The 19,225-nt window shown below is 35.1% G+C and overlaps 1 protein-coding gene across 2 annotated transcripts; it reads right to left on the reverse strand.

Moving 5' to 3' along the window:
- Nucleotides 1-280: 280 nt before the first annotated feature.
- On the reverse strand, nt 281-17,539 carry LOC307152276 (uncharacterized protein). 2 transcript variants are annotated; one of them, XM_079860782.1, is made up of 7 exons: nt 17,424-17,539; nt 15,750-15,893; nt 7,837-7,959; nt 7,614-7,755; nt 7,403-7,518; nt 5,580-5,646; nt 281-754 (listed from the first exon to the last, which is right to left on the reverse strand). In XM_079860782.1, the coding sequence occupies exons 3-7, from the start codon at nt 7,913-7,915 to the stop codon at nt 634-636; spliced, it is 525 nt and encodes a 174-aa protein (XP_079716908.1). In that variant the 5' UTR covers nt 7,916-7,959; nt 15,750-15,893; nt 17,424-17,539; the 3' UTR covers nt 281-633. The 2 variants fall into 2 exon arrangements, with proteins under 2 accessions (XP_079716908.1, XP_079716907.1); XM_079860781.1 differs by having other exon boundaries at nt 7,614-7,758.
- Between the last annotated feature and the right edge of the window lie 1,686 nt (nt 17,540-19,225).

Below are 19,225 nucleotides of genomic sequence, written 5' to 3' on the forward strand. Positions count from 1 at the left end.
CAATTACTGTAATGTGCTTTCTGAATCTACCACAGTAAACAACACGTTTCTATGCCAGCTAATGTTATCTTTTAGTGAGGCCAGTAACTTGCATGACTTTGTTGTTTTGGTACTTAGATTTGTTTACAAGAGTAAAAGCTGGCTTATCTAATAGTTTAGAAAGCTGAAAAGATGATTCATACGCTAAATGTTGCTTAAATGTTTACTGTAGTCTTTTCCTAGTGCGATAACTTCCTTTCACAGCGTGATCCATATGAACATTACTTACAATATAAAGGTTTAAACAGAACTATATGTCACTTCTATTGACAGAAAACATTCTTCAAATTTGTGTCAAAATGCTTCTAATTTGACATGAATGAAAATAGATGCCTGTTTAATACAACTTACAGTAACTCACTTTTTTTTTTTGTCATCTGGAGATGTTTTGTAAAGACTTTTCGTGGCAGAATGATCTACATGCACACCTCGTTTTCATTCACGTCACATCAAATATGGCGCTCACTCCGTCTAAGGTCCACTGCAGTTTAGTTGATACAAAATCAATATACTTGAGATTGAATTAAATGTCAGAGGGAGTAAAAATGTCTCTTCTTTTTAACTAGGCTATTAAATTCCCAGACGAGTCTTTCTCTATCTCAGACGCAGCCGGAAGACGCCATTATTCCCCGTCCATCTTCTGTATGTAATGTAGACCAGAAGAATGACACATGTAGCTAAAGTCATTCCAAACACACCGCTGTTCAACCACTGCCTGTAAAACACACAATTACAGCATTTATTTATCTAAATAATGACATTTTCATTTAGATATTTGGGTGAACTGTTCCTTTAACAATTGGTCCGCTTTGGGCTTTTCATACTGTGCTTAACCCGGAGTTATCCTCGTTCTAAAGGAATGTCCCAGCTAAAAAAAATTGGTTCCCAGAACATCCCAAAAACATGTATTTATAACATTTGTTTTTGGTTATCAAGGAAAGTTTGTGTTACGGAAATAGAAAGTGTTTTTAGGTTTGCATAACGTTCCCCTAACCTTTCTGTTTCCTTAACGTTCCCTGCAGGGTTCCCAAAAAAAGAACCATATGGGAATGTTAGGGGAACGTACTGTGTTTGGGATTCACACTTGTAATTTAGAAGCGAGGATTAGAGACGATTTTGCAGTGTTAACCCCGCATTGAGGTGCCAAACGTGTTAGAATGTTATGAATAGATGCTTAGCAAACCGACAGCCAATCGTGTGCCTCATATTCATGAGCTTTGTACAGCATGTTGTATAAACAGTCGTTTCACCATTTGATGGGATGCTACATGGCAATGGAAAACACGTAAACTGGAGTAATGAACAGACTGGGTAAAAAGCGGTGCTCCTTTACCCAGGGTTAAAACAGTGTTTAGAACGACAATGACCTGGGGTTAAGCACAGAGTGAAAAGTGGGTTAACTATTTCAAGTGTGATAAGCCTTTTTGGCCTTTACACACTGCGCTTAACCCCGGGTAAACAGTGGTGCTAACTCCGCTTCTAAATTACAAGTGTGAAACGTTCCTTTACCTGGGGTTAAACGCAATGTTAGAACAATGATAACCTGGGATTAAAAGTGTTGTTTAGAACAATGATAACCTGGGGTTAAATGCGTTGTTTAGAACTACAATAACCTGGGGTTAAAAGTGTTGTTTAGAACAATGATAACCTGGGGTTAAATGCGTTGTTTAGAACAACGATAACCTGGGGTTAAAAGTGTTGTTTAGAACAACGATAACCTGGGGTTAAAAGTGTTGTTTAGAACAACGATAACCTGGGGTTAAAAGCGTTGTTTAGAACAATGATAACCTGGGGTTAAATGCGTTGTTTAGAACAACGATAACCTGGGGTTAAAAGTGTTGTTTAGAACAACGATAACCTGGGGTTAAAAGTGTTGTTTAGAACAACGATAACCTGGGGTTAAAAGCGTTGTTTAGAACAATGATAACCTGGGGTTAAAGTGTTGTTTAGAACAACGATAACCTGGGATTAAAAGTGTTGTTTAGAACAACGATAACCTGGGGTTAAAAGCGTTGTTTAGAACAATGATAACCTGGGGTTAAAAGTGTTGTTTAGAACAATGATAACCTGGGGTTAAATGCGTTGTTTAGAACAACGATAACCTGGGGTTAAAAGCGTTGTTTAGAACAATGATAACCTGGGGTTAAAGTGTTGTTTAGAACAACGATAACCTGGGGTTAAAAGTGTTGTTTAGAACAACGATAACCTGGGGTTAAAAGCGTTGTTTAGAACAATGATAACCTGGGGTTAAAAGTGTTGTTTAGAACAATGATAACCTGGGGTTAAAAGCGTTGTTTAGAACAATGATAACCTGGGGTTAAAGTGTTGTTTAGAACAACGATAACCTGGGATTAAAAGTGTTGTTTAGAACAACGATAACCTGGGGTTAAAAGCGTTGTTTAGAACAATGATAACCTGGGGTTAAAAGTGTTGTTTAGAACAACGATAACCTGGGGTTAAAAGCGTTGTTTAGAACAATGATAACCTGGGGTTAAAAGCGTTGTTTAGAACAACGATAACCTGGGGTTAAAAGCGTTGTTTAGAACAATGATAACCTGGGGTTAAAAGCGTTGTTTAGAACAATGATAACCTGGGGTTAAAGTGTTGTTTAGAACAACGATAACCTGGGATTAAAAGTGTTGTTTAGAACAACGATAACCTGGGGTTAAAAGCGTTGTTTAGAACAATGATAACCTGGGGTTAAAAGTGTTGTTTAGAACTACGATAACCTGGGGTTAAAGTGTTGTTTAGAACGACGATAACCTGGGATTAAAAGTGTTGTTTAGAACTACGATAACCTGGGGTTAAAAGTGTTGTTTAGAACGACGATAACCTGGGGTTAAAAGTGTTGTTTAGAACGACGATAACCTGGGGTTAAAAGCGTTGTTTAGAACGACGATAACCTGGGGTTAAAAGTGTTGTTTAGAATGACGATAACCTGGGGTTAAAAGTGGGATTTAGAACGACAATAACCTGGGGTTAAAAGCGTTGTTTAAAATGACGATAACCTGGGGTTAAAAGTGTTGTTTAGAATGACGATAACCTGGGGTTAAATGTGTTGTTTAGAACGACAATAACCTGGGGTTAAATGTGTTGTTTAGAACTACGATAACCTGGGGTTAAAAACATTGTTTAGAACAATGATAACCTGGGGTTAAATGCAGTGTGAAAATCATCATTCTAAACCCCGGTATTAGCCCCGGGTAAAGGAACGTTTCACACTTAGACCAACTTTTTACCCTGGGTTATGAACCCTGTTAACCCCGTATTGCGGTGCCAAACATGTGCAGTGTGAAACGATTACCCAGCGTTCAGAATGAAATAATACTTCCATTTATACAAACGGATTGATATCTGTAAACTCTTCTCTTGTTTGACCCGATATCTTTCAGTTCTGCTTCAAAACAAAGCCGAACATGACATGCAAACTTCATAAACAAAGACGACCTCCGTGAAGCATCAAGCCCTGATCTGTGATCTCTTTCAGAGGGTAAACAGCCAGCTCTGTGTGTGTGTGTGTGTGTGTGTGTAAACCGTGAGACAGCGGCAGGTGTTGTCCACAGAAGGGCCGCTTTGAGACGGAGCGGCATCAGGGGTCATAAGGTTATTTTTGGGTGCTTGTGAGTTTTAAACCTCATCAGTATTTGAATAAACAACACCAACATGTCCAAACACAGATGCCGCTCTCTCTGACTGCAATTATGTGTCAATGTGGCAGAGTATAACATTCAACGCTGCTTTCCAGGAAGGCAGATGAAAATGCTTTAGGGAAATTTCAGTCGATTGATTGTGAACCATCTGAAAAGATCCAAAGATCCACTGCAAGTCCCTTAAGTGACGCTTTCCTGTTTATATGAACGGGAATAACCCGTAGCTCTTCCCTAAACATTTAGAGAAGGCCCATGACTGAGCCATATTTTGTTTACAGCCCACAGAACTTCTATCTATCCACGCTTTGATGAAAAACTGCGGTTTTTAAATAAATAGGAGAGATTACAAACACTGTGACGCGTAGGATGACACTTTTCCCAGGTGTGAAACGTGGGATCAGATATTTCTGCTGTATGACGCAGTCACTTTGATTATTTCCTCGATTTTTTTAAGCGGATAAACTGTGACTGCCAGTAAGTTCACTTCAGGAGAAACACTGCAGACTCTTTTACAATGACAAGACAAGAAACAGAACCATTGTTGACACTGTTTAAGAAAAAGTGTCTTCAGAATATGTTTTAGCTGTTTTATAAATATTTCAGCACATTATAAATGAGTAAAACAAAATATTTGAATTTGCAAAGAGCATGTGACCCGACTCATGCTAGCGTATTGGTTCAAAAGAGTCATCTTAATGAACAGGTTCAAGTAACAGATTCATTTGCCATGTTCAGTGTGGAATATCAGCTTTACTATAGTATGGACAAGTACAATAGTGGCCAAAAGTAATGTCTGGCGTTAGGTAAATTGCCATCTTTAACTTTTATTCAAATATTATTATTAATTAGTTCAATATTTTGTCGTTGAGCTTGCGGAGTCGATTGTTTTATTTGTGGTGATAACGCAATGAAACATGACAAATTGTGCCGGCATCATTTTTGGCCGGACTGTCATACAAATAAATTATGAACATGTGCAAAAACAAGACAGAGCCAACAAAATATTATTAACTGATTATATTGTAGTCAATGTGAACATTTTAGTTTTTCTATGCCTTTTTTTTTTTTTTTTTTCATAGTAAAATAAAACCTGTAGCTGTAGTTTGCCTTTTTTGCCATATAATTTTATCAGATAATTACCTTAACCAAGTTTTATTCTTCTTTCATATTTAAAATATTTAAAAAAGCAAAAATATTTTCCTCATATTTTGATGGTTTAATCGAACTTGTAGGGTCATTAAAAACACTTTTGGCCACTACTGTATAAAGTGCTGCCTACTATTTTTAAAAACAGTATATGAAACAGGAACAAACTTAGCTCACCACGTTTGTCACAGTATTTCAATATTGTGTATTGCACATTTAGGCAAATGTATTTGGTCATCAGGGTTTTCCATAAATACAGACAATTTGCTTACTTTGCACAGATATTTATAACTAATTGTTGAATTAAACATTTTTTGTCACTGCATTGCATTTTGTTTTTATGCTATTTGTATATATATATATATATATATATATATATATATATATATACACACACACACACACATACATAAATACATACATACATACATACATATATATATATATATATATATATATATATTCATCAAAGCATCCTCATCCTCTTAAACTAAAATAGACCTAATGTGCCACAAAATTATCATTATTATTATTATTATTATTTATGTGCCACAACATCATTCTGAATCTAGCAAATCTCGCATCCAGTGTCATGTGTTTTGGTGTCTTGTGTCCTGATGCCCTCTAGTGGTTTTCTAGGAAACTCCTGACACAAGCCTTGTTAATATGATGGCAGCTGGAATGATTATGCAAAAATCTGAGCCGGAAGGACACTCAAACATTGAACACTGAAAGTACACTTACATGCTGATGTAACTGGCAAAGTTTTGAGTATCTGACATCAGGAGCAGCGCTGGTGTGGAAACGCCGCCTGCGATAAGAGCAAAAATAGATGATTGTGATAAAGGTTGTATTAATTCATATTTCAGATATGATTAAAAAAAATGCATAAAATGTTATTATGTTTTATTATTTTATAAAGCATTACAAACACATATAATCTTAGTAACTGACTATATACAGTGCTGATCAGAATTATTTGCCCCCTTGGTAAATATGATCAAAGATGGCTGTAAAAAATAAATCTGCATTGTTTATCCTTTTGATTTTTTTTTTTTTTTTTTTTTTTTTTTTTTAAATTGCAAAAATCTAACCTTTTATTGAAGTAAAATAATTGAAAGTGGGGGGAAATCACATTATTAAATAAATGTTTTTCTCCAAAATACGTTGGGAACAATTATTTCCCCCCTTTTATTAAATATTTTTTGCAATCTCCTTTTTCCAAGATATCAGCTCTGCTGCGTCTTCTCCTATAATGCCGGATGAGTTTGGAGAACAGAGACCATTCCTCCATACAGAATCTCTCCAGATCCATGTTGGTGCTTCTCCTCTTCAGTTCAGCCCACTCCTCCTCTATAGGGTTCAGGTCAGGGACTGGGATGGCCATTGCAGATGCTTGGCTTTGTGCTCAGTGACACATTTTTGATTTGATTTCGATGTTTGTTTTTGGATCACTGTCCTGTTGGAAGATCCTAACATGGCCCGTTATAAGATTTCTAGCAGAGGTTGTCAGGTTTTGATTTTTTATCTGTTGGTATTTGATCGAATCTATGTACAAGATGTCCAGGACCTCTGGGAGAAGATTAGGCCCACAGCACTAAAGATACAGCAGAGTATCTGGAGAGATTCTGTATGGAGGAATGGTCTCTGTTCTCCAAACTCATCCGGCATTATAGGAGAGAGAAGACTCAGAGCTGATATCTTGGAAAAAGGAGGTTACAAAAAGTATTTAATAAAAGTGGGCAAATAATTGTTCCCAACGTGTTTTGGAGAAAAATAGTTATTTCATAATGTGATTTTCCCCCCACTTTCAATTCTTTTACTTCAATAAAAGCTTTGATTTTTTTCTTTATAATTTTTTTCTTTTTTTATTAAATATCAAAAGGGTTAACAATGCAGAATTATTTTTTACAGCCATCTTTGATCATATTTACCAAGGGGGCAAATAATTCTGACCAGCACTGTATATATTCAATTGAATATTATTACACATTATAATTATAAAAATAAAGTTATTGACAAATATATAAATCAATATTTTTTTATATAATTTATATATTATTTTTGTCTAAATATATTTGTATAGAGATCGAATGATAATCGGTATTACCGATTTTTCCCCCGATATAGCCCTCCTGTGGTGAAAATCCAGCTTTTAATGTTGTTTATATGTCTATGTGGTGTTTTTAATCTGCTTTAAGACAAACCATGTGTAAATTCATAAGTCGACAGCATTGCTGAGTATTTCCTCCTTAAAACTGCAGTGAACCAAAGACAGTCTCAAAAACACGCTTTGAAATCGCTGGTGTTTCTGACGTCACAAACTACCTTGTAACCAATCAGATCAACGTGTGATCGTCAACCTGTGGATCTCTGAGCTGAGTGAGTGAGTGGAGGCGGGGCTCATTTGCATATTCATAGAACTGCGAATACTAAATGAGGCAAGGGTGTCGAGTTACATTCAAGCTATTTTAAGGCATTAAGAATATTTTTTCACAGGACTTTTTTTTGTGTGTGTGTGTAATTTCAAGGCTACAAACGTACAGTGTTTATCATTAAAAAGTTACCCATGACAAAGCTTATGTTCTTCGAGCACAAGAGTCCCTGAGATTGATCAAAACAGCTGCATAAGAAGGAGTGCTGGTGTTTGTCTGTCATGTTTACCAGTAGGAGAGATCCAGACCTGAAACACAACCACCATATTCCATCACTTATTGAAGATCTTGAAACGTTTCCCACATTCTTTGTAAAAGATTGAGCTGTATAAAGAGCTTTAACCTTGGTAAGAGGTGCATCTGAATCTCCTGTCTTCCTTCAGTTGAGATGAGCAGCGCACATTGGGTCGTGTGTTTGCTCCCGCTGTTCCACTCAACCAGCAGAGACGAGTTATTGCTGACAGACAACGACAAACTGACGTTACCTGCTGAGGACACACACACACACACACAGGCTGAAATATTGACTACCTGTCTCTAAATGAGCCCACTCTCAGAACACTTACCGACACAACTCTCGCTTCGTGAAGAACAAGAGAATCCTAGAAGGAAAAGGGCGACAATAAATGATGACAAAGTCGTCATCTCTTCCTCGTGTTTGTCAGCGACTTCATCCTAGTCATGTGTACCTGAGAGCAGGGCATATTGACAGAGCAATATACCACAGAGAGCCTCACACACACTCTCTCGGGACACACACGGCACAAACAGAGCTTGTGAGGGGATGGAGAATTATCTGGAGAGCTTTCTAGAAGAGATTCAGTCCATGAAGTGCAGACGCCGTATAAGAGTCTCTGAAATGCTAATTTGCTCGTAATATTTTCAGGCCTTGCTAAGATGAGAGACTGATGCCCTCACAACAGGTTGTTATTGAGATAGTTAGTGGAGGTCACTCAAGCAGTCATCACTATTATTGCTCATTAAGTGTTAATGATTCGAAGAAACCCCAGACAATTACTGAAACCCCATTGCAACTACACTGGATGGTTGCATTATATGTAACTTTACTGGAAAATGCTGTCAAATTAATATATAAATGCTTTAACGTTGCATTATATGTAATTTTACTGGAAAATGTTGTCAAATTAATATATACAGTAAATGCTTTAACGTTGCATTATATGTAATTTTACTGGAAAATGTTGTAAAATTAAAAAGTAAATGCTTTAACGTTGCATTATATGTAATTTTACAGGAAAATCGTTGTCAAATTAAAATATAAATGCTTTAACATTGCATTATATGTAATTTTACAGGAAAATGTTGCCAAATTAAAATATAAATGCTTTAACGTTGCATTACATGTAATTTTACTGGAAAACATTGTCAAATTAAAATGTAAATGCTTTAACGTTGCATTATATGTAATTTTACTGGAAACCGTTGTCAAATTAAAATATAAATGCTTTAACGTTGCATTATATGTAATTTTATTGGAAAATGATGTCAAATTAAAAAGTAAATTGCTTTAACATTGCATTATATGTAATTTTAGGAAAATGTTGTCAAATTAAAATATAAATGCTTTAACGTTGCATTATATGTAATTTTACTGGAAAATGTTGTCAAATTAAAATGTAATTGCTTTAACGTTGCATTATATGTAATTTTACTGGAAAATGTTGTCAAATTAAAATGAACCCGAAACTACACTTAATGCCTTGATATATATAATGCAAGGTAACACTTTATTTTACAGTGTCCTTCTTGCACGTGTTACGTGTACTTACTATAAATTATGCATAATTACATGCAACTAACCCTAAACCAAACCCTAACCCTGTAGTTCAGTATTACTCAGTATTTAAATGTTTAATTACACGGTAACACAGGCACATTAAAATAGAGTGTAACCTAATGCACTATAAAGGTTTTTTAATGTATTATTTATGCCTTGTAATGTACTTTATAATGCATTGTGTGATCTCATGAATAATTGCAACCACAGTTAAAATACATTACTATACTTATCTATTCGTTGTTACACATTTAATGCATTAAAACACATGACAAACAATTTTAGATGTAAAAATGAATCTGCAGATATTATAATGCATTTTGAATATAATGCAGTTATATGAAAAGATATAACGCATTATAATGTACATTATAAATACATTTATAACGCATCATATAAAGGCTTCAAATAAAGTGTTACCCTTTTTTTAAGTTGTAAATGAAACAAAGAATGTTTTACAAGAAAATTATGTTTCCATTTTTTTTTTACTTTAAAATGTCACATTTTGCCTAATTTGCAGGTGCATTTGGAATAAAACGTGCAATGCATTCTGGGACAGCCTCTCGCTGCATATGGAAAGCCTCTATCCTATGGGCGTAATGAGTAAACACGAGTCTGACACCATGATCATGCACTTTTATCTGCATGAGATGCACGTACGGCTTTCGGTTCACATTTCTCAGTGTGCGTGTGTGAATGCATGTTACTGGGAGACTTTCACCTCATTCATGACGAGGAAATACCAGTCATGCATCATTTTCTCCCAGATTCATCTAAATATGCAAGAGCATGAATGTTTTATTCATGTTCAGCTACATGGAGACATTTGACAGAGGAGCTATAGGTCTAAACTCAAAACTATTTTCTCTTTAAATTAATTAAATTAAGAGCTGCAAGAGATTATTGTGCATTTTTGGTTATGTATTTATAGTTATTACGCAGACAAACACGATTTATCCATGTTTATTTAGAATTTTAAATAAATAAATCAATGTAATAATATTGAATAATAGTTGCTATTATATTTAATAGGCTACTTAACAATATTTAAATTGTATTTAAATAATCTATTATTTTATATATGATTTATTTAAAATGTATTAAATTATTATTTTAAATTTTATTTAAAATCATTGATTTAACAATATTCAATAATATTTCAATTACATTTTTCGTGTATATTTGTATATTAAGACCATGCTGTGCAGAATACAATTTTGAACAGGGAACAGGGCAAAACCCCCAAAAAATAAATAAATTAATGTATGAATTGAAGTGATGTATGCAATATAAAACAAAATGCAATGCAAATGTTCTCCACCAGCTGGCGCTCTTGCTGTACTAGACGAACCCACAAAAGACTTTTAAACTTTCATTTAATTCATCATCAATATCTAATTATATTTCAATTTTACATGTATCAATGCATGCATCTGTCTACCTACTGAATAAATTATGTATGTAATTTAGAAATATAGAAACACACACACACACACACACACACACGCACACACAATGAAAATCAACAAAGAGAGAGCATTTCAACCTATATGTTATTGCATAGATATCACTAATGTCCAACTACATTAGACTTTAAAAAAAAATTATTATTATGCTATATGAATGTAAACATGGTGAAATAGAAACATCAAATATAAACAGGATCTATAAACATGGTGACTCCTCATTGTTATCCAGAATAGTGACAGGATAACCAGCACACACAAAAACACAAACCGGATGGTGATGTTAAACCAGTCAGCATGAACACTTCCTGCCCACAGCGAACGACGGGCATTTAGAGGAACTGCTCCAGAATAGCACAGAATGTGCCTTTGAATCGCACCAGTCCTATCAGTACGACTGCGTCCGGAAAAGGCCAGAAGATCTGCAATCACACAGTTTCCACAGACCTCGTGTTGCTACGACTGGGCGTAATATTCCAACATGAGCTACAGGAGCCATTAATGACTTTATAGGGCTGTCAGAGTCCGAGCGTCTCCTCTGGAGAGGGTCGGAGAGGCCAAACAGGTGTGTGTACGTGTGTGTGTGTGTGTGTGTGTGATGATTGAAAACCACAGAGCAGCAGAAAGCTGAGGGAATAGAAATTATAATTAAAGTCAACGGGGGATGACAGGCCTTAAGCTCGCCGGAGTTAAAGGTCTTATTGGAGCTGGCTAACCGGAATCATAATAATTCGCAAATCCACCTCACTACGGATTCTTCTACCGTCTGAGACGAGCCCTAATGAATAATGGAGGAGATCACCAGCACCATCTCTCTCTCTCTCTCTCTCTCTCTCTCTCTCTCTCTCTCTGCCAACATGCTGCATTCATATATTATACAAAAATACCAGCACTCAAAGTCTTACAAAACTGATGAAGATCATGTGCAAAACTATAAAAGCCACTTCATAAACAAGAATAATACAACTCCCTATCTAGTTACTCGCTGGTTTCTTTGTGTAAACAACTTAGAGATCTAATTCATACAGAACAAACAATAGGCATATCATCTTCACAATATTTCTTTGGTGGTGCTTGCTTTACTAACCAGCCTGAGATTGGTTAGCTGGTCTAGGTTAGTAGGCTAGGCTTACTGTAAAAGAAAAATATCCTGTTCAATTTACGGTAAAGCTGTGGTTTGCCAAAATGTTTTTTTTATTTTTATTTTTTTAAACACTGTAAAAAATACAGTGAAAATGTTTCTGGTTTTACAGGATTCCTGTATCTTATAACCGTATATTTCATTAATACACAAAATCTGCTTTTTTCCTTAATTGTAACCACCATAATAATACCGTTTTTCCTTGCAAAAAACAACGGACTATGGAGCTATTTGTAACTATCTTACACCAAAATATATGGTGATTCATAGTTTTTACTTGCCATAATCATTACTTTGACAGCATTTTTCAGAGTTTATCATTAGTTGCTTGTTCATAAAATATAGCCAGTACTTGTATAAAGACGGTGCACAGGGTCATATAAAATAATGCAATAAACATTCACTAAATAACAGTAACAAAAACCTCCATAATGAACATTACTGATAATAAAAATAAGAGGAAAAGAATATGTGATGTGTAATGCAAGGACTTCTGGAAATGCCATTTTACTTTTTTAACCATAAATGATATGGTAATTCATTGATTTTACTTGCAAGAACCATACATTTGACAGCATTTTCCAGTAAAATTACATATAATGCAATGCAACGTTAAAGCATTTACATTTTTTCACTGTCATGGGAAGGTAACTTACAGTTAACAGGCTTTTACTGTAGCATTTGTAGTACTTTTTTTTTTTTACAGTGTAGTCTATTTTGATGGTCTTTGTGTTATTGTTTGTGTTATATTTTCTGTTATTAAGTGAATGTTTATTGCACTATTTTAGTGGTGGATGAAGCACACTGTACTTGAGTAAAAGTACGGATACCCTAGTAAAAATTACTTGCTTTTTAATGTACTTAAAGGTGACTTATTATTGCCCCTTTTCACAAGTTGTAATATAAATCTTTGGTGTTCCCAAGAATGTGTCTGTAAAATTTCAGCTCAAAATATCCCACAGATCATTTATTTTAGCTTATCAAAGTTGCCCGTTTTTGAGTGTGAGCAAAATCGCGTCGTTTTTTGTGTGTGTGTTCCTTTAAATGCAAATGAGCTGCTGCTCCGCCTCTGTTCAGAAGACGATCCTTTACACGCGCTTCGGAAACTCCAGCGATAACAAAACACGACAGTAGCGAAATCCAGGAATAACCAGTGAGTGAAGCCTTTATGGAGAGACTCAGGAAGAGGTTCAACTTTTAGACGTTTCTGAATGGTTAGTGGATACATTTATGTATTTGTTGTGGAGTTACATTGATTTATCTCATGGACTTGCATACGGTCTTTTACACACGTTTACACAGTTCCCTGAGGTCTTTATAAGACAGCTGTGACACAAATAGTGTTCTGTGCTCGTCTGTGCATCAATGACAGAACAGTTTGCATGCTTTGCCATTGCAAAGACCAAATGGCGGTGTCGAGGGTGGAAACATGCAGATTAAGGGGCGGTAATATTATAATAAGATCCTTTTGTCCCTTTATAATAAGAAAATTACATATAATGCAACATTAAAGCATTTACATTTTAATTTGACAGCATTTTCCAGTAAAATTACATATGCAATGTTAAAGCATTTACATTTTTTTACTGTTTTACGGTTTTTACTGTAGCATTTAATAGTATTTTTCTGTAAAAATTACAAACAATTTTTTTTAACAGTGTTGTCTTTTTTGATGGTCTTTTACATTAACATTAATTCATTTGACTGACACGTTTATCCAAAGCGACTTACATTGCATTCAACATACTCACTTTTGACTTTAGCCATTATGCAACCACCTAGCAACCACACAGAACACCCTAGCAACACCCTAGAAATTGCAACACAACACCAGAGCAGTGAGTTATGAATGGCCAGACACTGCTCATTTTTTCTTCATAAAATGCAAAACTGGTTATTTGATATTCAAGGCTCATCAGACTGATTCAGACCTGCCGTCGAGTGGCAGCGAGTCCTGTAAGATTCTTGGCTGCTGTCTGGATAACTAACGGACGAGGTCAGACATGTTTGACATTCACAGCAGAGCGGCGAAAACTAAATTAGATCACATTAGCTGAGATTTCTACTACAGCCAATTTAGCAAAGTTTCACAGAGATTGCTAATGCAAATACACCCCCCCGACCCCCGCCGTCCAGAAGCGCTGGAGATTAAACTGTCGCTTAATCACCATCCGCACAATGACCCTGGTAATTTTCCACGGACGTATTAAAAGTTAGACTGCTTGCTTTGTGAACTAGGAGAAAGAGTTGTTTGTACGGCGCCGCTTTTTCTTAGCGTACGCTAATCGTTGGTGTGTTATCATTACCAGGAACATGTAGTAAAGTAAGGAGGGTTATTTTTGATTTCATGAGGATTTGAAAGTGAATTGCTCAGTAAGGCTACAGGAACGATTTGATTGAGCGGCCGCCAGTGGAGAGTATCTGTCAGGTTAGTTAGCCATGTTTTGCATAGTTACTCCACGCTGACTTTTTCAGGCAGATAATTTGTGCAATCACGAGCGGTTGTGATTTTCTCCTTACCACTGATTAAAAGTAACAGCCAATGCAATATGCTGATGCCAGCAGTTCTTAACAATCACATTAGCATTGCTATTACCCAGAGTAGAATGAATCTACACACACACACACACACACACACACACAGGCTGTTCTTTATCTCATTACATATAAATACTAGTTCAGCACTTATGCCCTGTATGGAGAACAGGAGATGAAAAAAACAGAACCCAGATCATTCATAATTCAGATCAGCAGAAATTATTTAACTATATTTGATAAAACCAAATATTCACATTTTTAGAAGAAAATCAGTAACCCTAATATGAGCAATTGTAATAGTCATGCTTGTGTTCGCAAACCACACCAGTTTAGCTTAAGGATTGCAATATGTTTATCCTTAAGTACCAAACCAGACACTAATATACATATATGTATACAAAATATAAACTGTATATGCATAAACAGAAACAAAAATCTGATGCACGTCATGTTGGTTGAAAAACGCCCTTCTAGCTTAATATAGCTCAGTTAATTTAACAAAATATGTATTTTTATGTATAAAAAATTAAGTGCAACAGTCGAGTTCGGTAAGTAAAAATTCGATTCATTTTGAGAAATAACTTATAAACCTTTAAAGACAGCCGTACAGTGAGTTACGAGGTTGTTAATCGATGGTATATGTTTGTGTTGAAGCCATCAGTTCACATTATTTCAACTCATTTTTTTAAATAATCGTGTTTAACCGAGGACTTCCTGCTGAAAAACTACATTGCATGATTCTGCAAACACATCTTACATGTAACACCCATGAATTATGTAATAGCCAATCTCACTATATGCTCAAACTGCTCAGATATTAGGGATGCGCCTATTTGAACATTTTGGCCGATACCGATAACCGATAATTCTTTATATTTGAAAGCCGATAACCGATATATTGTCCGATAAATCTAAATCCAAATTTTTATATAATTTTTGAGAGCCTGATTACAAAAACAAAAGTCTCATCATTAAAAGCCATGTCTCAAGCACACAATTATGATGTTCTCATTATAATTTTATGTAGCCGATATGACACATCTGCACATGTTGCACTTTTCCTTTTCTGAAGTGATTCCAATCATATTTCAAGCAATTCAGAACCATCATGTTGAACAGTGTCTCATCTGAAGGAAATAATACATTATTTATTGGCTTTAATATATCGGACAAATTTTCTTTAATGGGCCGATAACATTAAAAATTAACATATATCGGCCAATACCGATATGGTGGCCGATATATATATCGTGCATCCTAGTATATATGCATATTTTGGAATAAAAGTAAAATAATCAATCAACATCTTTAGTTTGATAATTTGATTATGCTGTATGCAATGCTTCATGGGATTTTCCCTCACTTCAGCAGTCTTGAATCTTTGTTTTCTGGTTGGTCCGATTTTCAAATACTTTTTTGCTTCAAATCAAAGTTTGTAGTGTTGTTTTCTGTGACACCCCCAATGAAACTGCAAAAATAATGAGTGTTATCAAACAGGTTTCCTGACAGCATTTCAACATAAATGACTCAAATCACCTTTAAGTGCAGAAGATATTCCCGCAGATTCAGGCCTCTCTCTCTCCGCGGTGTGAATGTAGAAGCGTGACCGGCAGCTTTCCGAGGGTTCAGAGATCGGAGGCACGTCATGGTTTTCATGAGCTCGTGAACTCTGCGCTCTACCTGCAAGATTAAAACACGCCATTGTTTAACATTCCAGGAAGAAGCACCTGAAGAGAGAGGCGAGAGATGAGTCGAGTGGAATCTATTTCCATAATTCTGGCGTGCCTGTCTGCCGGTAAGACCTCAGGTGGTTCATCGGTTGCCCCGGCCAGACCCTATCAATGCGAGGGGCCATCTCATCCTTTCTGCATCTTTTCTCATCACAGCTTGATTAAATGGGCTTCAAATATGCCTCCGGAATAACAAATGTGCAATTCCCTCAGCGCTCGCTCACAGTCCTGCCGTGAAATGCACACACACACACACACAGAGGAGCCTTTTCTCATGACCACATGCTTGGCTTTACAGTCCTAAGATGCATGTTTTATTCCATTATCATTCGCCAAGCATCACTATTACTTTACACTCATACTGTTAATGAATTAAACAAAGCCTTAAACCTAAATAATACACTGTGATACGTATAAGTTAACATAGCACCATGCTAAAACCCTCAGAACATTTTTGCAACATCCACAAATCCTTATCACAGTAGTGGCTATTATTGTAAGGGCAAATAATAATAATAATATATATATATATATAAAATCAATAATAAATAAATAATACAAATATGTATTATAAATATTTTTAATTTATAAAAAAAAAAAATATATATATATATAAATGATTTTATAATACATGTTTTTATTGATTATTAATTATTTATTTATATTTTATTATAAATTAAAAATATATAATTTAATACATTATATATGTATATATTACATTATATATTATTTCATAATACATTTTTATTATCATTTATATTTTATTATAAATTAAAAATATTTATAATAGATATTTGTATTATTTATTTATTATTGATTATATATATATGTATATATATATATATATATATATATAAACATTTTACAATACCAAAGGTACTTCTGTAAATGCAAATTATGTGTATTTAAATCCTTTAGCTTTTCAGAAACACTAGCGTTTGAAACTGTAGGTACAATGCTAATTTAATCCATGGCACATCTGTACTATGAATGATGCTTTTAATTCACAAACTTTTAATACATTGCCCATCTGTGCGGCGACGACAGCGCTGTAAACCAATCACCGCTCGCATCAAAACAAACCATTAGCGAACAGTTCAATGCCACCACCAAATGTTTGCATTTCAGCAACTCCATCAGACGGTTGTCTAATTTGAAGCAGAATCTGTCCCTTTTTTTCCACATTGTCAGGTAAAATAATAGCCTAATAATCGATTAGCGCGTGATCTTTAAACACTGGCGGGGCCTTAATAGACTTTTGTTTATCGGCTCTCCATTGGTGGGGGTTGCTGGATAATTTCCCCGATAATCTCCAGAGACCCAGAAGCGAAGACGAGACGAGGAGAAAGGCAGTGCATGTTAAGAGCTGAATGTATGACTAATTAAATAAATTGATTAAAAGGGACAAATCAATCGCCTTACAGCCTGCAATGAAGATGAGGCACTTAATTTGGGTTGAACTTGCAAGGGTAAGCATTACCAGAGGAGACTGCTCATCTGCTGGAACGAGGCGATGAACTGCCTGGCTCTCGCACATCCATTTCATCCGTTCACACCACGCCTGTGAGAGGAATACTGTAGTAGTGTACGTGCTTTATGACCTGACCTTCTATTTCAACAGGAAGTGATGTCAACTGTGATTTTAACATCTCTACTTAGGCTGTACCACATGTTTTGACATTTCTACACAAATGCGATGTAGGCGATAACTGGGCATGTGACGACAATACTGTGAATCAAAGGGTTAATCATTGAAAACTGCGCAGTTTCATAGTATTTTTAAACATAGTAGGTGGTATACAGTATTCAGTAAACCGTAAACTAGTGTTCAATTCTGAATCACACTGCATTGGACATTATCACACAGGAATTTTTACACTTCCAGTGTTGTTTGACTTAATGGCTGCCAAATGTATAGCATACTGCTAATTGAAATGTTTCTCACTACATATTGCGCATTGTTTCATAGTGTTTTATAAAAAAAAATAGTTCAGTGTATAATAAGCTAGTATTCCGACGACCAAATCACACTGCATTGTATCAAAGTTCCTTACTTTTTCAAAATGACAGAATTCAGTATCAAGTTTTTGACACATTTCTTTTACACATTTTCACATTTTGTAAGTATAACTTGAAACACAACAATTTTCACAAAAAAAAAGGAACTTAAAAATAAAGGGCATCACAAACATGTTAAATTCATTTAGCAGAGATATAGATCTTTGGGCTTTTGATTTTTTTAAAAAACTTTACAGACTCTTAATACATTTTCAAAGGCTGCTTTAAAATGAGCAAACTTGGGTTTTGAGTTACTCCATTTAGTTAGATGAATATACAATTTTCCTAATAACAAAAACAAATCAATAACATATATTTTTCTTTAGGAAAAGTCATATTCATTTGTATGAAGTAAGACAGATGACAAATTTAAGACTAGGTTGCAGTTCATTTTAACACTTAGAAATTGAGACATCTCATACCAAAAGATTGATGAACGGACAATCAGAAAATAACTCTCTTTCACAATTACAAAAACAGTAATTGCAATCAATACCCAAGTGAAAACGCTCTAATGTGTCTTTCACAGGATATATTCTGTGAGCAATTTTAGATTACACTTCTTTGGTTTTATTTGTTACAGAAAACCGACTAAGACCTCCCAAAAAATGTTCCCACTCAAATGAGGGAAACATATTAACCCAAACAAATTTACATGGAGGAGAAGAGATATTAACAAGAAGAGATCTAATCGATTGGTTACTGCATTTACAGTATCATTAATTAAATCAAGTTTATCTAAAAACAAATGTTTGGAGACTTTGCTTCCTACAGTGTTACACCAAGTGCCCTGATTTCTGAATAGAGATAAAATTTAGGCAGAAATAGAATTCATGACAATACAATACTCTTTAACAGAAATATGACACTTAAATTTTGGACATGTTTCAGTAATACAACAATTGACCAATTAATAATATATCAGACTCAAACAAATGTCTTAAGTTTTTCTTTGGTGTGTGACATACTTATTATTCCAAATAAAAAAAGAGAAGTGTTTAAAAGCCAAACACCATGTCAAAAGGACTTGCTTATGAAAATGAGATAAATAGAGAGGTATTCTGTTAATATCAAAACTGCATCTAAGGAGAAAATTTATAGTTCCTTCAAAGCAAGTCATTTCAGTCGGCGGCCATTTTTGAAACACCTCTCGGTCAGCTATTTCAGTCGTGCGTGTATCTCTTTGAATGGGGAAACATCAAATTCTTCAAAGCTGTTGTACGA

This window comes from Squalius cephalus (assembly GCF_949319135.1).
Source record: "Squalius cephalus genome assembly, chromosome: 24".
NCBI lineage: Eukaryota > Metazoa > Chordata > Actinopteri > Cypriniformes > Leuciscidae > Squalius > Squalius cephalus.